At 39.9% G+C, this 22,379-nt stretch overlaps 2 protein-coding genes across 2 annotated transcripts; one reads left to right on the top strand and one right to left on the bottom strand.

Moving 5' to 3' along the window:
• Window positions 1-5,435: 5,435 nt before the first annotated feature.
• On the top strand, window positions 5,436-7,161 carry LOC132855610 (neuronal acetylcholine receptor subunit non-alpha-2). The gene is made up of 4 exons (XM_060884699.1): window positions 5,436-5,462; window positions 5,619-5,728; window positions 5,966-6,842; window positions 7,012-7,161. The coding sequence occupies exons 1-4, from the start codon at window positions 5,436-5,438 to the stop codon at window positions 7,159-7,161; spliced, it is 1,164 nt and encodes a 387-aa protein (XP_060740682.1).
• LOC132855633 (integrin alpha-6-like) lies at window positions 5,532-21,813 on the bottom strand. The gene is made up of 25 exons (XM_060884743.1): window positions 21,533-21,813; window positions 19,494-19,621; window positions 19,326-19,414; window positions 18,383-18,608; window positions 18,160-18,270; window positions 17,326-17,542; window positions 15,354-15,559; window positions 15,177-15,271; window positions 14,969-15,096; window positions 14,544-14,633; window positions 14,390-14,454; window positions 13,382-13,527; window positions 13,154-13,303; window positions 12,957-13,072; window positions 11,952-12,108; window positions 11,751-11,834; window positions 11,584-11,663; window positions 11,328-11,402; window positions 11,045-11,135; window positions 9,847-10,026; window positions 9,667-9,774; window positions 8,965-9,072; window positions 8,772-8,870; window positions 7,745-7,870; window positions 5,532-7,479 (listed from the first exon to the last, which is right to left on the bottom strand). Exons 1-25 carry the CDS (start codon window positions 21,712-21,714, stop codon window positions 7,402-7,404), a joined length of 3,135 nt encoding a protein of 1,044 aa, XP_060740726.1. The 5' UTR covers window positions 21,715-21,813; the 3' UTR covers window positions 5,532-7,401.
• Window positions 21,814-22,379: the final 566 nt, after the last annotated feature.

Genomic DNA, 22,379 nt, shown 5'->3' with positions numbered 1-22,379 from the left:
TGATTACAGCAACATAATTAGTATATACTTCTAATCTATTTTTTATTTTTTTAAGTAATTAATTGAAAAGCTAAAAATCCATTATTATTATTATTATTATTATTATTATTATTATTATTATTATTATTATTATTATTATTATTTGTATTATTATTATTATTATTATTATTATTATTATTATTATTATTATTATTATTATTATTGTAGTTGATATATATGTAATATGTATTTGTTGTTAATAATAATAATAATAATAATAATAATAATTCCCCGTGACCCGAGGTAGTTCGGATAAGCGGGAGAAAATGAGTGAGAGAGTGAGTGAGTAATAATAATAATAATAATAATAATAATAATAATAATAATAATAATAATAATAATAATAATAATAATATCATCAACAATCTGCTTATATAAATAAAATTATGGTATTTTGAATTAGAATATTTATTTAATTAATAGAAGCTGTGTAATGTATGTTTCATTTAGAGACTTTTAATTAAGCTACAATTTTCATAAACCTAGGAATGACAAAATATTAAAAAATGTCATTTAGTAGTTATAAATGGTTATAGCGACCTTCATCACCGTTATGTCATGGCAAAACATCACTCTATATGGTTCCTCCTGTACGGAAAATGAGCAATAAAGCAAACATGGGGCAGCATGAAGCCTGGCCTGCTGGGCCTCCATTAGGTGCTTTTTCTCATTTTTTGACCATTAGGGGGCAGTAACAATTCTATGTAGGTAAATGAGGGGGAGATAAAAGTGGACACACTGCTCTACAGTGGCACGGGAATGGACACCTGACTGACTAGAGTGCATTTGACAACGACAAGTTGCTTTTTTTAAAATTGAACACAAAAACTGTCTAGTAGTTGGAGGATATTCTTCAGATTGACCACAACCCTGAGCAGGATGACAGGGTGGTGTGTGTGTGTTAAAGTGAGTGAGTAAGAATTAAAGCACTGTTTCTATTGCTAACTCCTGTGGATGTATCGGACAAACTGAGGAAGATGTGCAATATTGAAGGAACTGACCTTATAAATATTTAACAGATGTTTTATCCCGTCTCTTTGTGTGCAGACGCTTATGGAGACATTCATGAGATGTAGATAGACGTTTTGGAAATAGTCCTTAAACTGACTCATGTGTATTATACATGATGACTGATTAAAGGTGTAATTATCAGGGAAAAAAGGACTGTGTAATTGACAGCAATTTTCTCTTTGTTTCATCTAGATTACCCTGAGCAACACATACAAAGTAGAAAGCAATAGTGTGTGTGTGTGTGTGTGTGTGTGAGAGAGAGAGAGAGAGAGAGAGAGAGAGAGAGAGAGAGAGAGAGAGAGAGAGAGAGAGAGAGAGAGATGGTGTCTAAAACCACAGAAAAATTTCCTATACAGGAATGAAATGTAAATGCAGAGAAATCAGTGTTGCACAGCCTCGGTCACAGCTGCTTCCAACTGGAGCAGAAAATCATCTGAGCTGAAACAACACACACACACACACACACACACACACACACAGGCATTTGTTTTATCCCTCAGAGAGATTGCTGAAACTGATTATCTTTGTTAGGTAAATACAGGCATATGGTTATTGCATGCAAAAAATACACACACACACACACACACACACACACACACACACACACACACACACAGTTCTATTATTAGCATTATTAATGTGTGAAAAAAAACTCCTTGATGCTTCTCCTAACAAGACATACAGCAAGCAAATTCAATTTCAAAATTTTTCCTGTTTTATCCTCTTTTTTATTTATTTTATTCAACTCTCTTTTATTCTGTTCTATTTTTAATCATACACAGTAGGACATTTTACGACTGTAAACAATGTTGTTACTTTATACATTTAAAAATACTTTATGGATATATTCTTAAATTTTTATTAGAAAACAGTGACTATTATTATTTATTTATTTTTATTTTATTATTATTGAATTTTTTAACGCTCTCTCTCTGACTCTCTCTCTCTCTCACCCTCTCTGTGTCTCTCTCTCTCCCTCTCTCTCTCTCTCTCTCACCCTCTGTGTGTCTCTCTCTCTCTCTCTTTCTCTCTCTCTCTCTCTCTCTCTCTCTCTGTCTCTCTCTCTCTCACCCTCTCTCTGTCTCTCTCTCTCTCTCTTTCTCTCTCTCTCTCACCCTCTCTCTGTCTCTCTCTCTCTCGCTCTCTCACCCTCTCCGTCTCTCTCTCTCTCTCTCTCTCTCTCTCTCACACACACACACACACACACACATACCCTCTCTCTCTCTCTCTCTCTCTCTCTCTCTCTCTCTCTCTCTCTCTCTCTCTCTCACCCTCACTCTGTCGCTCTCTCTCTCTCTCGCTCGCTCTCTCACCCTCTCCGTCTCTCTCTCTCTCTCTCTCTCTCTCTCTCTCTCTCTCTGGCTCCTCCCACTTGCCACGCGCTTTTCCTTCTCAACACAAATCCTCCTTTATAACACTTAGCACTTATGAACACCGTTATATGACATTATCCATCACACCAGGCTGCAGTCCGTTTCACTCCGGTGTTGCTTTATCCGGTTATTTCTCCGTGTATACTGTAGTTATATAATTATACAGACCGTGGAGCTCCTGTTCGTCACCTTTCTGTGCGATGAAGTTAGCGCGCTTCGTTAAGGCTATTTTCCCACTGTTTTTGGTCGCCTTGGTTACAGGTAAGCATGTACCTGTACAGGTAAGCAACCTAAGTCAGAATGTCTCTTAAATATGGTGTAATAACTAACATCGACATACTTTATTAAAGTATCAGATTATTTATGATGTGTCCTAGTTAAAATTTAGCTTCATGCACTTTTAGCAAAATGGCTTCTTTGGATGGTTTTAAACTTTGTTAATCGTTTGCTTATAGTGTGAATATAGTTAAAATACTGGACTATATTTTCCTTTACTTAATAAGTTTTAAATGTATGTGGTACTAATAAGGGAACCCCAAGATTATGGTTCTACACAGAATCTTTAAGAGCCAGAAATAAAAAGATGAACATACTGATAATATATTCTATTATTGTTGGAGTTAGCGTAAAAATAAACCTGATCTCCTGCACAATTCAAACAAGCAAGGAGCGGATTATGATTTATTTAATGTCCTATGAAACCCAACCCTAACCTTAAATTTTAACTTTTCTCACAAAATGATTCATGAGGACTCAGAACAAACCTATTTCTTGGCCTAACATCTTTATTATTAATTTAATTAAATTTATTTGTATAGAGGTTTTAATGATTTCCTTTGTCTCAAAGCAGCTTTACAGAAGTATAGAAACAGAAGAGAGAGAAAAGATAAAGAAATAAATATATAATAATAATAATAAGAAGAAGAAAGTTTAAAATTAATTGTAAAATATTAATTTAAAATTTAAAATACTATATATCTGTTATATGTTTTATTTATTATATGGTTTTATCAATATAAATATAAGAAAATAGAGGTAGCAATGAAAAAAAAATTTTAGGTCAGAGTGCTAGCAAAGAGTTGATCGCTATAGCTCCTTAATACAGAAAGAACTATGGTTAAATTAAAACTTCCTTCTTATTGATCTTTATTTGTATATAAATACTGGAATCATGAGTCTAGGCAGTGTACTGCATGTTCAGTGGAAAGACGATCGGGATTGAGTCATTGCCTGATCCGGTTGTGCTGATTAAGAGAATGTGTCCGGTTTCCATTTGTCCTTCTTTGTATTTCACAGAGCCTCCTTCTCTGTGTTATTAAGTTCAGTATGCGAAATTACCACTGTGAGTTTTATGATGCTAAAATAGCAGCAATAAGTGACAGTAACTCACGGATACTGGTTTGTGTGTGTGTGTGTGTGTGTGTTTGTGTGTGTGTGTGTGTGTGTGTGTGTGTGTGTGTGTGTGTGTGTGAAGATGCAGGAGAGTTTGTGTCTCTGGCTGAGAGGGAAGACACCCTACTGAGAGACCTTTTTCAGGGCTATCAGAAATGGGTGCGGCCTACACAACATTCCAACAGCACTGTGAGAGTGCGCTTTGGTCTGAAGATCTCACAGCTTGTAGATGTAGTAAGAACATCACACACACACACACACACACACACACACACACACACACACACGACGTACGTTTGTAACCTCAACCAGATACTTTCTAAATCTTTCTGCTTTTCTTTTAACTGAAAACAACTCACTCACTGTTGGAGCAAATTATGTTGCTCTCCATGGTGCTGAAAATCTTAAAACGGCTGCACTAGCTTTAACTTTTTCTATCCTTTTAACCTATTTCAGTCTATTTTGATCTGACATTCTCCATCTCTAAGAGCATTTTCCTGTTCTGGCTCATGTGTTGAAGAGAGTGAATTATTTACAGAGCTAACCCTCCTTCTCTGTCCCATTGTTACTTAACAGAGTCCCATGGACAGAGTGGATTATTTTATATTTTTAGGGCAATATTAATGTGAAACCCATTTGAGTTATTTTATTTTTAGTTGAGAGAGTGTTGTTTGCATCTATACTGCAGAAATGTTAAAGCACAATGTGAAACTACAGTCTCAATAAAGCTCTGACAGGCCCAGGTTCAAAATTGTCACAGTGCCTGGTCAATTTTTTTCTGGATTTATTTTCTGATCTATATATTGTTCTGTATGCACTGTTTAATGGTTGTAGCATTCATATTTAATCCAAAAAATAATAAATAAACAAGCAAGATATGCTTCCACACTCACTTCAGATGTAAATCTGTATCTGTATACAAATTAATTTGCAGTTAGTTTGCTACTTGATAGAAGAGAAATGTTTCAGTGTAGTTTTTGTTGAAAGAAGAATGTTTGCACTGCCAAAGACACGGTCATGACATAGATTTAAAACAAACTCTATATGATGTACACTGAAAAGACATACACTTTGCACCAAGAGAATTATAATTGTGTTGATATCTCTGAAGAGTGAATAGTCTGAGAGGCTTTAAGTGTTTTGGTTGTGCTGTGATGGTTAGATATTGGTCCATTTATAAAATCTTATTCTTTGGTAACATAATCCACAGCGGGTATTACTGATGAATATGGCAACCATATAGCACCAAAAGAAAACATCGTTAGGACAGGTCTATTTCTTTTTCACTCTGTGTTTAATATACAGGGATTAGAATGGCAGGGATTAGAATTTTCACTTAAGTCATATATCAGTTGTACTATTATATTATTATTATTATTATTATTATTATTATTATTATTATTATATTATTATTATATTCCAGCTTATGACAGAATTCCAGGGAAGACGAAAAGACATCCTCAGAAATAATGCAGAGTTATTAAAACATTTAAATCTTATTATTATTATTTTGTTTTTGTTTTTTTTGTTTTTTTTTTTATTTTTTTGGTATTGTGTTTTATGGCTCTCATTTTTTTTGCATGTTTATTATTCTGTTTTCAGGATGAGAAGAACCAACTCATGACCACTAACGTGTGGTTGTGGCAGGTACATTTCTAAAGTTCCAACTGATCTTGTTCCCAATCAGAGTACAGTTATTGGTGTGATAGTGTGATGAAAAAAAATGTTCAGGTACAAATCTGTAGTCTATTAACACAAATAAATTCCTGTATTTTGTCACTTTCTGTAAATCTGCAAATGTAGGAGTGGGTCGATTATAAACTGCGCTGGAACCCACAGGATTATGGTGGTATCACTTTCATCCGGGTTCCTTCAGAGAGCATTTGGCTGCCTGACATCGTGCTATACGAGAAGTATGTTTGTCCTGATCACACCCCCTGAGGCTCACATGACCGTAGTTGAAACTTATCCAGATAAACACTTTCTCACTATGAGTTCGTACATTTTCACCTTTTCTTTGGGTAAATTATTTATAATGATGTAAATGATAACAAATATGACCATCGACATATTTGTCATCTACACTTGAGCACTGAAGTCATAACCTTAAGTTAAATTAAATTAAGTTAAATTTTCACATTTTCTTGCAGTGCTGATGGAAGATTTGAGGGATCACTAATGACCAAAGTCATTATAAAATATAACGGCGCTGTCACTTGGACCCCTCCAGCCAGCTACAAATCGGCCTGCACTATGGATGTGACGTTCTTTCCATTTGACCGGCAGAACTGCTCGATGAAATTCGGCTCATGGACTTACGATGGCACCATGGTGGATCTAGTTCTCGTAAACCACCAGGTGGATCGCAGCGACTTCTTCGACAATGGCGAGTGGGAAATTCTGAGCGCCACAGGCACCAAGGGCAGACGGCATGACGTCACACTGACATACCCCTTCATCACTTACTCCTTCATTCTGAAGCGTCTCCCTCTCTTCTACACCCTCTTCCTCATTATCCCCTGCTTGGGTTTGTCCTTCCTCACAGTTCTGGTGTTCTATCTTCCATCAGACGAAGGCGAGAAGGTGACGCTGTCCACATCTGTGCTCGTCTCGCTCACCGTGTTCCTCCTTGTCATTGAGGAGATCATCCCATCTTCATCCAAGGTCATCCCACTGATCGGCGAGTACCTGCTTTTCATCATGATCTTTGTCACCCTGTCCATCATAGTCACCGTGTTTGTCATCAACGTGCATCACCGGTCCTCAGCCACCTACCACCCGATGGCACCGTGGGTACGTGCGCTCTTCTTACAACGCCTACCCCAGCTGCTGTGCATGCGCACGCACACAGAGCGATACCTTTACCCCGAACTGGAGCCGCACAGCCCCGACTTCAAACCGCACATAAGAAAAGCCCCACCAGGCCCCAAGGGTGAAGGTCAGGCTCTGGTCAACATGCTGGAGAAGGCCACTTTCTCCGTCCGTTACATTTCACGTCACATCCACAAGGAAAATTTCATCAGAGAGGTACAGGAAAACAGTGTTGTTTAATTCTACCTGGGGGCTTTAAGGACAACTGTATTGAGAACCTGTATTAATGTACATATATGACAATAATGATATTTACGATGACAGTGATGATGACTCTGATGCTCTTCATGACGATAATGATGATGATGCATTTCTGTTGCTCCAGGTGGTGCAGGATTGGAAGTTTGTGGCTCAAGTTTTGGACAGAATCTTCCTCTGGGTGTTCCTCATTGTTTCAATATTAGGCACCATCCTCATCTTCACTCCTGCTGTAAAGATGTATATACTCTCTTCATCTTCTCCTTTAGCCCCTTAGGGCTTGAATACACTCATTCACTTACTACTGGATAAACAGTTAAAACATTATACAGCATATACAGCAGCACAATACTGTTAGTAACATAATACAGCATTGCTAGATCAAGAACATGCACACACACAGACTGTACTGCATCAAGTAGCAGAGCACAAAACATTTGAATAGTATCGACATTACATGTGTTTACATTCCACGGAAGCACAAAAGTCTTTTCTGTCGGTTTTCCTGCATAGACGTCTATTTTGTGGTGTGATTTACATTCATGGGTTGATATTCTTTATCTTCTGTACACAACGCACAGTCAAAGCATCCCAGCTGAGGAGCACAAACACACAGTGATGTTAAACTCGATCAAAAAAACATACAATCTTTTTGAATCTTTGTGAAACTGCAAATGCACAAAATAAATATCAACTCTTGTCTGTTATTTCTGGAGGGTGTTTTTTTAGTAGCTCTTTAAAAAATGCATCCAAACAACAAACATATTTTGTTGGTAAGGAGCGTCCAAGACCAGATGAAGAGGAAAATGGTGAGGGGGTGGAGAGTGATAGTGATGTGTGTGAGAGAATTATGTTATTACCTTGGACAGGAAGTAGATCAGGAGGCTGAGGAGCAGCAGTGCGAGCACCACGCTGAGCAGACCCACCCACCAGGGGACTCGACTGAGAAAAGTCGGCTTCTTCTCTGGGAACACTGTTAGTCTCACCTGTATATAACATGAGCGCACACACACACACAGAGAGAGAGAGAGAGAGAGAGAGAGAGGTTTAATCTTATTGCATTAGTTTAATTAATTTTTTTACAGCATGTAATAAACAAGCAACTATATATATTCATTCATTCATTCACTTTCTACCACTTATCCGAACTACCTCGGGTCACGGGGAGCCTGTGCCTATCTCAGGCGTCATTGGGCATCAAGGCAGGAAACACCCTGGACGGAGTACCAACCCATCGCAGGGCACACACACACTCTCATTCACTCACGCAATCACACACTATGGACAATATTCCGAGAGATGCCAATCAACCTACCATGCATGTCTTTGGACCGGGGGAGGAAACCGTAGTACCCAGAGGAAACCCCCGAGGCACGGGGAGAACATGCAAACTCCACACACACAAGGTGGAGGCGGGAATCGAACCCCCAACCCTGGAGGTGTGAGGCGAACGTGCTAACCACTAAGCCACCGTGCTTATGTATATATATATATATAATATTTCTAATATAGATTCAGCAATATATTTATCAAAATATTTACACATATAATAATATAATCTAACTTAACTTATAAATGCTTTTTAGCTTTTCTACTGTATAGATTTTTATTTATTTCTAGATAAATTGTTGCACTAATCTAGGTCATTTCTAAAGCGATATCTTTTACATCCACATTATATCCTTTTTAATATAAATGATATTGAACAGTTTATTTCATGGTCAGGTTATTATTTTACATTGTTACACCCCCCATTATACACCCATTATTGGATTAACATGATAGAAAAATGCTCCAGTGACAGTACACACCACAATCTAGAGTTTAGCTTTAATTGATTTTATTATATTTGTCCTGTTTTACTATATACCGTAATCAGCTCTTTACCTGTGTTTGAGACTCCCGGAGCCTGATGTTCTTCTGAGATCCATCAAGACTGAGAGACACATTCAGGACAATGTCCAGATAATTCAAGGAGCTGTATTCCTGTTAAATAAATCATACTTTGTTTTAATAGCCTAGTTTCTGAAACCTCTTCAAGGTTCTGTACCAAACTGAAGAGAGAAAAACAAAAGATCACCTTAACAAAAGTTCTGCTCCACAGTCGTGAGTGAAGAGTAACTGCAGTTCTGTCCGAAGCCTTAAGGGGGCATCTGATATCCACACACTTTAATTCATCATCACACGTCTACAATTACCAGAGAAAGGATTCACACACACATACACACACACACACACACACACACACACACACACACACACATACACACATACATACACACACACACATACACACACACACACAAACACACACAGACACACACATACACACACACAAACACACACACACACACATACACACATACACACACATACACATACACACACACACACACACATACACACACACACACAAACACACACAGACACACACATACACACACACAAACACACACACACACATACACACATACACACACATACACATACACACACACACACACATACACACACACACAAACACACACACACACACATACACACACACAAACACACACACACAGACACACACAGAGACACACACACACACACACACACACACACACACACACACACACACAGGGAGCAGGGTGGAGAGTGAGCCTGTTCTACAGCATGAAGGATAATGTTAACAAATTAAAGAAAAAATGTATAAAGTATTTTTTAATGGTTTAAGAATTGCTGTGATTGATCAGAAGCTGTTTATTAATTTTCTCTAACAGTGTAAACTGTGTGACTTTACCAGATATTTGTAATGTCTTTTGCTTCCGAATAAGGACAGAAGTCCTTCAGTGCTGAAAGCTGAGGCCTTGGCTTCGTTTTCTGCTTGACGTTTTCCTCTCGATATCACCTGCACAGAGCCAGCAAAGTTATACACCTGACAAAAACACTGATGCAGTGCTTTGTGAAAAGTGTTGCTGACCTCCTGAGCTTGTCTGAGAGGACTGATTTCTGAGTCTGGGCTGCACCGGATGCTCTGGTTGTTCGGTCCGGTGATCCGCAGCAGGTACAGGAGCCTCTTGCCTGCTTTGTTCTCCTTCGGCCACTGGATGTTGAGGGTCGCGGAAGCAAAAGACTTCAGAGGTCGACCCATGTTACTGATCTAATAATAAGGAAATACCTAGACTGTAATTACTGTTAAATAAAGTGCATCGATAACACAAATTGGTTACAGTCATCCATCCATCCATCCATCCATCCATCCTTCCATTCATACTTAAGCTTTATCCAGGACATGAAGCCTTAGACAATATTGATTTAGCTGCTAACTGTAGTCAGTTGTGTATTATTGAATAAATGGTGCCTTCTATACAGTAAATCTACACAAAATATAGATTATGGTATTTTATCTAGTGTGAAGAGAGCATCAGCTGGTGAGAGTGAGAAGATCTTAAAATATAAACCTGACTGGTTTATATCACACATTACAGTCATGGATTAAGCTCACTCACTCACTCACTCACTCATCTTCTACCGCTTATCCGAACTACCTCGGGTCACAGGGAGCATGTGCCTATCTCAGGCGTCATCGGGCATCAAGGCAGGATACACCCTGGACGGAGTTCCAACCCATCGCAGGGCACACACACACACACTCTCATTCCCTCATGCAATCACACACTATGGACAATTTTCCAGAGATGCCAATCAACCTACCATGCATGTCTTTGGACCGGGGGAGGAAACCGGAGTACCCGGAGGAAACCCCCGAGGCACGGGGAGAACATGCAAACTCCACACACACAAGGTGGAGGTGGGAATCGAACCCCCAATCCTGGAGGTGTGAGGCGAACTAAGCCACCTTGCCCCCTATAGATTAAGCTGTACTAGTTTATTTATTTATGTTCCAGTGTTGGATAATGGATTTATTTGATAATGGATTTATTTTGTGGTAAACCGGAACATCTGCTACGTATAACATGAGATCATATTAAAAAGGTACACGATATTTACATAAATAATGTATGATTAAGGTTCATTATTAGAATGTGTGACTGTTCTCTTTAACTCAAAAACAGTAGCCTATACTGAATGTCACCTAAACGAATCCCTATCTAGAAAAAGTTTTAGAATGCCTGATGTAAGAGATAAAAAAAGAATGAAAAACATTACGTACGTACCGTAAACTCATACTGCACAGGTTCTCCGATTACCTCGTCCGATTTGTTGTTCTTCATTTCTCGATAGTATACTTGAGAAGGTTTGGCCAGTCTGCAGAAACAAAAGAGCAAGACAGAGTAAAGCACTGAGAGAGGTGAGTAATCCTGCAGAGGCATGTTTACACAGGGAGAGGCAGGAAACACCACAGCACACCATCTGTCACAAGAGCATAATAAATCAGTATAATGATACAGATATTATTTTCTAAGCACTTTATTTTCTATAATGGAAAGTTATGTTTACCCAAACACTTGCAGATACAGCTCAAAGAAAACCCGAGCTTCTGCGACGATTTCGGAAATATTTTGCACGCTGATCCTAGAACAACAAAAGTTATTAAAACTCAACAAAAGTCAGCTTCTGTATGAATGAACTAAAAATCCTCTTCATTTTGTCATAGTCTATGCAAACCTTATAATGTCGCATTGTGCATACTTACAAAACTTATTTTAGGTTATATAGTAATTATATTCTGAAAAGCATAAACATCACATCTTACGTCTGGAGATTCAGCGTCACGTTGACGTCCGTTACGCTCGGCGTCAGACGGTCAGAGTTTAGCAAGAGATAAAACGTTACCTAGAGAATGAATCTCTCAAATAAGTAAAACCAGAGTAAATAAATAAAGTAAATAAATACATACGGCTCCAGAGTCTTTCAGTTTACCTCTGCATTTCTTTTGAAAGGATTTCCGAGGTTACATTCCACTCTGGTTTTACTCGCATCCACGTCACACTGCACGTTCACTTTCTGCAGAAAACAAACACACACACAGTCCACACTGGTCCACTTTTATGACCTCCATGTCTGAGTAAGCGTTTTCATTTGAATCTCTTCCATATCTATCGAGTCGTGTTTTATTCCTACACTATCTGGGTTGAGGATGACTGATGATAACGGTAGAGATTCTGGAAAGTTTGCAACCAGTTGAGCGAGATGAGCATCATCTCCTCCTGGATTGGTCACAGTGACCTCCAGGGCCGTGTTCCCAGCACCGGGGGAGATTACTGCCACTCCATCCTCCCTATAATATACAGAACAACATAAAGAATAAACACAGACTAAACAGTGCAATATTAAAAATAAACAACTCATCAAATGTTCATTATAAAAGCTACAAATATTAAAAATGACTTAAAATTCCATTTTACATTTTGCTAAATTAACAGGTTTTATCTAGAACCGTACGAGAGGTTACAATTTTAATCAGGATGAACCTTTATCTATCCAAATAGTTTATGAACCTTTAGAATTTATTCATTCATTCATTTATCTTCTACCGCTTATCCGAACTACCTCGGGTCACGGGGAGCCTGTGCCTATCTCAGGCGTCATCGGGCATCAAGGCAGGATACACCCTGGACGGAGTGCCAACCCATCACAGGGCACACACACACACACTCTCATTCACTCACACACTATGGACAATTTTCCAGAGATGCCAATCAACCTACCATGCATGTCTTTGGACCGGGGGAGGAAACCGGAGTACCCGGAGGAAACCCCCGAGGCTTGAGGAGAACATACAAACTCCACACACACAAGGCGGAGGCGGGAATCGAACCCCCAACCCTGGAGGTGTGAGGCGAACTTGCTAACCACTAAGCCACCGTGCCCCCCTTTAGAATTTATTTAATGTTAAATGAATGAAGCCAACCATTTTTAAAATTTGTATTTTTTGAAGATTCTGAAAAGTTGTCATTCAAGAACATTTCATTGAAGAATAAATAATTTTTATTTTTTTAAGGATTTTTTTTTTTCACTTTAGCAAAAATTTCACCAATATCTTGACAAATTATCCCACATTCTTTTCTTATATACATTTATTCTTTCTGTAACTTTTTCCAAATATAAAAAAGTGTGTGAGGTCACCTGGCTAGTGCTGAACATGAGTCCTGATGTTGGTCTTTGGAGCAGAAGCTGTATTGTAGCTGCAGGTTACTCTGACAGATATTATCACTTCCACAGCCAGGGTTCAAAAACACAAACTGAAAATAAAAGAAAGATTTATTAGAAAAATTCACATAAACCAAAGGCCTTCTCTTGTCATGTTTCTGTCTAACACACACTTTCGCTGTGCTTTCCCGAGGCTGGAGATCATTTAGCGCTGGCTGGAGAGCAGGTAGAGAGCTTTGGCTCAGCGTCTGAGGAGGACTGTACTGCGGCAGAGACACCGACACACTGACGGGGATTTCTGTAAGCTTGTTCTCTGTGTTAGCCTGGAGACACAGGTAATTAACGTCACATACTGTATATTCACTCAGTGTAAATATAAAGAAAAGCAGAAGGTTCAGTACCCGGAGACGGAGGCTGCTTTGGACGCATTGTTTTTGACCCTGTGTCTGGAGGACGGTGTTTCCTTCATGATTGTTCTGGAAAACCAGACGGGACTGATGACGTTCCTGAACCCAGCGTTCATCAGCGTTCAGCTTGTAGAGAATCTCTACAGGACCGGAGAGAGGAAATTAGATGAAAAGCCAACATCTAATAAATCATGTCAAGGGTAATTGGACTTGATAGTGATATTTGGATATTTAAGATATTTCTCCACACATCCTTGGGGCTATTTTTAGTTAAAAATTCCCTACGTATTTACAAAAGTTTGTCACACTTTACATTTAGTAATGGCTTTATCCTCACAGGGTCAAGGTGGATCCAAAAAGAAAACTGGGTGTGATGCATTAATACATCCTAGATGGCAGCAGACACACCTTTATTCACACCAATTCACATACTGTCATTCATTCATTCATTCATTTTCTACCGCTTATCCAAACTACCTCGGGTCACGGGGAGCCTGTGCCTATCTCAGGCGTCATCGGGCATCAAGGATACACCCCGGACTGAGTGCCAACCCATCAGATGGCACACACACTCTCATTCACTCATGCAATCACACACTATGCACAATTTTCCAGAGATGCCAATCAAACTACCATGCATGTTTTTGGACCGGGGGAGAAAATGGGAGTACCCGGAGGAAACCCCCGAGGCACGGGGAGAACATGCAAACTCCACTCCCACAAGGCGGAGGCAGGAATCAAACCCCCAACCCTGGAGGTGTGAGGCGAACGTGCTAACCACTAAGACACCGTGCCCCCCCACATACTGTCATGTTTTAGGAAAAGGGAGGAAAACGGAGAACCCAGAGAAACCCACTCAGACGCTCTGACATTTCCTCCTTTTTAAAAGCACCGTTTATTTTTTCCTACTTGATGTGTGGCTGGAAATCCTCAGTGCTAATTTGATCCAATACATTGGTCATGTTGAAATGTTTCATAATCAAGCAGTATTTCATCACTCACGCAGTTTAGGGTTATACGTCGCTGGATATGTCGTGTAGGAGAAGCAGGATTCAGCTGTAATAAGGCTGAAAGATTTACATGTAGATGTTCAGTAAAACATCAGAGATACTAATGACCACAATAAGGCTGCATAGAGTTTTATGGATTTTCTCACCAGTGACCTTTCTGGCAGTCTCTTTTCTTGAAGTCCATCTCACTCGGTGTTAATGTCAAGGATTTCTCAATGCTAATCACTGGTTTAGCCCTTTAACAAAAAAAAAAAGAATATTACAAATTATTTATCTTGTCAGGATCCAGCCCAGACTTTGGCCACGTGCTTTTGTTGATGTTCTGTGTTCACGTATCTTCCCCGCCCTTGTCTCTTCCTCCCCGTCACTGCACACCTGTTCCTCATGTGTCTAATTGTTGTCAGTATTTAGTCGAGCCGTGTTTATTTTTTTATTTAATAAATCCTGTTTTATTTTACGCTATCCTGCATTTGGGTCTGTTTTACCCCCGCATCTTTGACATATCTACTTACAGACTAATTATACAGGATATAGGACCTGTGTGAAAGAAAACTGAAACTAAAGTGTTCACCTGTAGACGAGTACGCTGTCAGAAAGTGAGCCCACGGCTAAGTCTGGATAGCCGTTCCCATCTATATCCATGTTTCCAGCCAGGGAATAGCCGAACAGTTTGATTCGATGGGCTTTACCCTGTAAAACCTACATAACAGAAGGTTAAAGGTGAAATATTTCTCCAGAGACTGTTTATTTCAAACTGGATAAATAATCGTGTCACCTACTTGGTAGTCTTTCTGTGTAAAATGTCCATTTTTGCCAAAGTAAATATACACTGCACCATCGGCATCATTATCATAAGGTGCTCCAACTGCAAAATCTGTCAAAAACAAGAAAAATTAATAAACACAATGACCAATGATGTCTGGGATAAGAAGGCGTGTCTTGGTAGAATTTCTGACCGTTGTATCCGTCGTGATTGACATCCCCGGTGTTTGCTACCGCTAGTCCAAACATGGAGTCTTTATTTCCAGTAAGAATGTCTGGCTGTAACCGGTCCCAGTCTCGACCGTCTCTGCGGTTTATGTAGACGTAAACAGCGCCACCTATTCCTGCCTCTATGTCCGTCATGCTGTACTGAGGAGCACCAACCACAAGATCATCCCATCTGGTAAACCAAGCAGAAGACATGTTTTTAGTTTTGTACGAAGGGTTTCTAAAACTAAAAGTAGTTACGACGTTGTAACAGACCGAGAGAAAGAACAAGAAGAATGAGAATGTGAGTTAGATTAGCATTCAATGGATAGTTTGTTCTGTTGCGATAGTGTTTTTTGTTTGTTTGTTTGTTTTTGTTTTTTTTTTTTTTTTAGTTTTTAGTTTTTTGGAGATGAACAAACAATTGTATTGTTTATTCAGATATTTTACAGACAGTTCAATTCTGCTCGTGGATATTTAACTCCAACAGGATTCATCCAAGATATTCTGCACTAACATGCTTTCTCCAACAAAAATATGTTTTAAACTAGATTTGTAAAGTTCGTCACGACAAACTTTGATGTTGGCTTTGACGAGGCAAGTATTCGCAAAGGCCGGTGCTTTTTGGAGGCGAGTGGACATAAGGGTCAGTGTTACTTTTGGAGGCAAGTGGACAGAAAGATAGGGTGCCAAAACATTTGGAGGCAAGTGGAGGCGAGCATGTGACGTCATCAGAATACACGTGAGGAAGTTCCCCTCACTGTTCTGAGTGTTTTGATATGTCACATGTCCATGTTGTAAAAAGTTTTTTGATTTTGCATATTTTGGGGGCGGGGCTGTGGGACAACCGAAAGGCCAGTTGGTACACCAATTTAAAACTTTGTTCACCCTAAAGGAGCTGGCCGAGTTTGGTGTAGATAGTTTGAAAGCTTGCTGAGTTATAAACCTCCAAAGTTTATAATGGGAGTCTATGGGAAAAAAGGCCAATTTGAGACCTGGTACCGGAAGTACTGGTACCCGGATCGCTTAGAAAAGTAATAGCAACAGACTTCAGACCAGGGTCTACAACATATCCGAATTTGGTGCATGTGGCTCGAAAGCCCTAGGCCGCATTAAATTTTATAAATTTTTGTCTAAGCTGAAATAGGAAAACAGAATGTTGGCTTCTACAAAGCCAACATAATTATTATTTTAAAATATTGAGAAACAGGCTGCATGCCGTCACCGAAGATGATTATTCATTCATTCATTCATTCATTCATCTTCTACCGCTTATCCGAACTACCTCGGGTCACGGGGAGCCTGTGCCTATCTCAGGCGTCATTGGGCATCAAGGCAGGATACACCCTGGACGGAGTGCCAACCCATCGCAGGGCACACACACACACACTCTCATTCACTCACGCAATCACACACTAGGGACAATTTTTCCAGAGATGCCAATCAACCTACCATGCATGTCTTTGGACCGGGGGAGGAAACCGGAGTACCCGGAGGAAACCCCCGAGGCACGGGGAGAACATGCAAACTCCACACACACAAGGTGGAGACGGGAGTCGAACCCCGACCCTGGAGGTGTGAGGCGAACGTGCTAACCACTAAGCCACCGTGCCCCCCCGAAGATGATTACTCTTTGTTAATTCAGTAACATTTTGGGGAAAAAAACACTTTATATGCTTTCTGAAAGGTTGTGTCTGTTCTTTAAAGTTGCTATTAATTATAGCAATTATCACATATTTACATTCCTAAAAGGATTTCTAAGCATTCTAAAAGCTTTTAGGTCTCTATCATTAAAAATTGTTTGCATTGCTAAGTACTGAGATGGAAATATTACTTTGTTTAGTCGTATTGCTATAAAAACACAAGAATGGAATGAGTCAACATTCATTGTTATGAGTAAAGTCAATAAGAGCCAGGCGTGTTAGATCAAGCCATGGTCTCTAGCTCTAGACGTCTTACCCGTCTGCATCGAGGTCCGTCACAGCCAGCGAGTAGCCGAAAGAGGACGCCAGACCCGGGCCATGGAGAACGTGAGCTACTCTCAGACTCACCTGAGCCTCCACAGCTTCGGGCTTTAAGATCAGAACCTCACCACTGAGATTGGAGCGTGGAGCTCCGGCCACTATGACCTGCTCATCTTTCTTTAACAGATTCATTCCAGAGTCCAGAGCAAAGCCTGGAAAAGTGCAAGACGATGAAAAATATGTCAAATCCATCTTGGATCATCGGATACTTTGACTGGGATCATGATATTTTAGATGAGCTCTGCTTATAACGGAGGCTCTATGGCTGCTAGGACAATATATATGAAAGCTATATATCGTCGCTGTCGGGCGGAAACCTCGTATGTCCAAATTTGGTCAATTTCATATTTTTTCAAATATCCATGCTATTGGTCAGTCCCCACGTGGGTCTGTTATTTTTACAAGTTATTAACCAATCTAAAGTCTTGAAAATAGCTTGAGCGCAAATCTCATAACTCCATTGGACACTTCAACTGTCCACCTCTTCCTCACTCCGCGGGAGAGCTTCACGGCATATTTCTCCTCAAGAAGAGTCGCAACGAATCAACACATCTTCTGAGGTAAATGTCTTTTTACAGAAAAAAAAATCTTGGCCCCCGCTAGTTCTGGTGCTCGTCTGAGGACAGGAATTTAGCGCAAGACAATCCACTGCAACGCGGACTAAACCCTGTGCACTGCAGATAAGGTACGTTTTTTTTATTTCCTGAAAAATAACGGTTTTGGAGATACGAGGATTCCGTCTGACAGAGACGATATATGACTGTCTCACCTAAATAGCTGCTGAGGGTCAGAGGAATGCGGCTTTCACTAAACTCGCTCTGGTCTCCGGTTTCGTAGGAGTCCAGCATAAAGTTGTCGACAGGCTCCACACGGACAGTACCTTAAAGAAGTCAGAAAGATTGTTTTTTTCCAGTGTTCAGTATAATTGTCCCAAATTGATGTGCAATGTAAATGCATTTTAGCCAAAATTTTAAAATGTTTACGCAGGATACCTTTCCACTCATAGGCACCAGGCCCTGAGAACACAATATAGTTTTTGTCCCTGGTGAAAGCTGCAGAGACGCCCTGCTGGCAGTAACCAAACTGCTCCTTTGAACTGTCCCGATTGCGGCAAAACGTCCTTGTGTCTTCTACAATCAGGTTCTGTTCCAGGATGAAGCATCTGCCCAGCACCAGCCGATTGTCCCTTATCCACTGCTGGTAGCGGTGAGAACAAACCTACATGGATGGATTCCAGCAAATTACACCGTGAATCATTCATTCATTCATTCATTCATTTTCTACCACTTAATCCGAACTACCTCGGGTCACGGGGAGCCTGTGCCTATCTGAGGCGACATCGGGCATCAAGGCAGGATACACTCTGGACGGAGTGCCAACCCATCGCAGGACACACACACGCTCTCATTCACTCACGCAAACACACACTACGGACAATTTTTCAGAGATGCCAATCAACCTACCATGCATGTCTTTGGACCAGGGGAGGAAACCGGAGTACCCGGAGGAAACCCCCGAGGCACAGGGAGAACATGCAAACTCCACACACACAAGGCGGAGACGGGAATCGAACCCCGACCCTGGAGGTGTGAGGCGAACGTGCTAACCCACTGTGAATCAACATTCCATTAACGGAGTCTGTTTATTATTTAGCATTGGATTTATTTTTCACTGGATGTGTCCCAGACTGTGTCTTGTATTAGAGATCAATATAAAGAGCAATAATGTACCATAGTATCATTATTTACTAATCTACTTTTACCATCTAACATCTCTATACTAATTATTAAAGTCCACATCTGTTCCGGAAATGTTTTTTCATGCTGTTTTACATTTTCTGGATATTTACTTTAACACATTATTAAAGTTTAACAATCCAAATACAACATTAATGAGAGTAATTATTACTGTGTTATATATTATGGACTAACTCACCACCACTTTTCCTCCTGGACCCTGGCTTTTCACAAGCACACCCATCCACTGGTTTTCCCGCTGGTCAAATCCCTGTCCTGGCCTCGAATCTGTCCATGATTTATAAGATGTAAAAATTCTGAATACTAATTCGCATCATCATAAATGTTTACAGATGTTAACACCAACCTTCAGTGTCTACAGGGATCCGTTCACAGTCATCACTCTGCTTTGTGAACTTACAGCGATAGAGACCTCCAGTTATGTTGGCTTTCTGACTGGGTAAGGCTTTCGCACGTGGAGCACCGATCAGCAAGCTGAGGTCAGAAATGATTGGTTATTTGTCTGTTCAGTGATATACAGTATTAAAGTATGAAGAATTGAGAAACTTCAATTCTCAAAGCAGCTTTACAGGCGTATTAGAAAGAGAATAAAAATGTTAAAGTTTAAAATTAAGTTACTATTTATCTCTAACACCTATCCATAATGATCAGGCCTGAGGTGTCGGTGGTGAGGAAAAACTCCCTGAGATGATATGAGGAAGAAACCTTGAGAGGAACCAGACTCAGAAGTGAACCTCATCCTCATTTGGGTGACACTGGGCAGGAAATAATATCAATGTAAATAATGTCCTTTCTACAACAGTTAATTCACATCAGATTCAGTTTCGTTCTAATTTAGAAAACATTTTAATAGTTGGCAAAGCACTCAGACACGTTCATGCATGACTTACAAGTCATCCCAACAAAGCCAAGACCTATTATTTGTGATCTTTCATGTGTTACGATTCGTCAGATCCTAAACTGAAAGTACAGAAAACCAAATTGTACCTACAAATATGTAGGACTAAATGATGTCAGCATCTGAATCCTTGTTCATACTATACATAAGAGAGTGATACATTAAAGGAAACGAAAGCAGCTGAAGAAGGTTTTGCTGTGTGGGGGCATTTATTTCTTTTTCTACACTGGTTTGCTCCACCTAGAGCGAAGCATGACTGCATGTGCATACAAAGTTTGTCTTTTCGATCACGTACAGTAATCTATGATGAAATATTTCAATATATCCTAATAGGAATGGTCTATTTTAGAATTATTTTAAATTAGGGTTGCCAGGTCTCAGTAAAACCTTTGTGTGAAAACAAGTCTGATTTTCAGAATCTGCTAGAGGTGGGAGTAAGTCACACATGTGCAAGTCACAAGTAAGTCTCAAGTCATGAATGTCAAGTCAAAGTCAAGTCGAGTCTTTTTTTAATATTTGTCAAGCAAGTCTCAAGGCGACTTAAGTCTGACTCGAGTCAAGTCGAGTCCCCCATCTCTGAGTTATTTAACTCAAGTCCGAGTCAAGTCTCAAGTCACGAATGTCAAGTCAAAGTCAAGTCGAGTCTTTTTTTAATATTAGACAAGCAAGTCTCAAAGCGACTTAAGTCTGACTCGAGTCAAGTCGAGTCCCCCATCTCTGAGTTATTTAACTCAAGTCCGAGTCAAGTCTCAAGTCATGAATGTCAAGTCAAAGTCAAGTCGAGTCTTTTTTTTATATTAGTCAAGCAAGTCTCAAGGCGACTTAAGTCTGACTCGAGTCAAGTCGAGTCCCCATCTCTGAGTTATTTAACTCAAGTCCGAGTCAAGTCTCAAGTCATGAATGTCAAGTCAAAGTCAAGTCAAGTCTTTTTTAATATTAGTCAAGCAAGTCTCAAGTCTCAAATTTGCGACTTAAGTCTGACTCGAGTCAAGTCATATGACTCGAGTCCCCCCGTCTCTGGTATCCGCAATATATACATTACATTCATAATTTTCATCATCACCTGCATTTCTCTTTATTTTCACCATGAAGGAATTAAGAATGAAGGAATTAAGGGTGTAATAAAAACTAGCACAAACGATATAAAAATATTTAGACCGCACGATGGTCAACATCCTTATTTTTAATGCCAGTTGATTTAACGATAAAAAGTAAAAGCACTGGACAAATGTATATAATTATATAATTACAGGTATATAGGTATATAATTACAAAGTACAGTATATAAACTGAGTTTTACGTTTATTAGCACTGTCTATCTGGTTACGTCTAACCACTGCATATCAAACACTCCTGGTGACTTTTGTTCACGTCCTAAATGATTAAAATTCAAAGACGAAACCACTGTGGAATGTGAAAAATGTCTGGACACTTTCACATCTACCGACATGTTGTTTACTTAGAATTTCCCCTTCTTATTTACTCACAGTTGCTGGTTAGTAGGTTTGAGTTCACGGTGCATTGCAAGAGAAAATCCAAACAGACTCCCAGCCTCTCCATTTTTCCTCAGAACGACGGTATCGTCCAGATTGAACGCAGATCCATGCTGTTGATTTAGGTTAATGAGGAGCCACAGGTTCACGATCAGTGTTATTCTCTTTACCTCCATGGTTCTTCTGCTCCACTGGAGTTCCTCTGGACCTTTCTGCTGTTCCCTGTAGCTCACAACGTGTTGGCAGTAACAGATGACATGACTGCTGAATAGCAGGAGAGGCGTGGTGCGGTGTGCTGGTGGGGTGGGGTGTGCTAGTGGGGTGGGGTGTGGTGTGTACAGACAGTGAACAATATTATCTAAAGATAAAGTAGGTAAATGTTAAGCAGCAGCACGCAGATGCTTTTGTTATTAGAGCTACGCTGTGTACAGTAATTATAGAACAGAATAAGAGAATTATATGAAACCAAGACAAGTTTATTACAGCGCAGGAATTCGATAGATTTAAAGGGAGGTCTAGGAGCCACTAGGGGGTTGTTGTGATTATTGCTGTTTCTCATGAAGCATATGACAGATTTATTTTAAATTCGCTTCATACAACAGCAGTGTGCAAATCTGTAGATCTCTCATGATTCCTTAAAAACATGGCTGTCATCAGTCGATCAGCCTGAAACAGGGATCTCATCAGGAACTTTCTCTCACTTTCTCTCTTACTCTCTTTCTCTCTCTTTCTCTCCCTCTCTCTCTCTCTCTCTCTCTCTCTCTCTCTCTCTCTCTCTCTCTCTCTCTCTCTCTCTCTCTCTCTCTCTCTCTCTCTCTCTCTCTCTCTCTCTCTCTCTCTC

Source organism: Tachysurus vachellii, chromosome 13, assembly GCF_030014155.1.
Source record: "Tachysurus vachellii isolate PV-2020 chromosome 13, HZAU_Pvac_v1, whole genome shotgun sequence".
In the NCBI taxonomy this organism is placed as follows: Eukaryota; Metazoa; Chordata; class Actinopteri; order Siluriformes; family Bagridae; genus Tachysurus; species Tachysurus vachellii.
The sequence above is the reverse complement of the archived record's forward strand: the minus strand, read 5'-3'. Positions and strand labels throughout refer to the sequence as shown.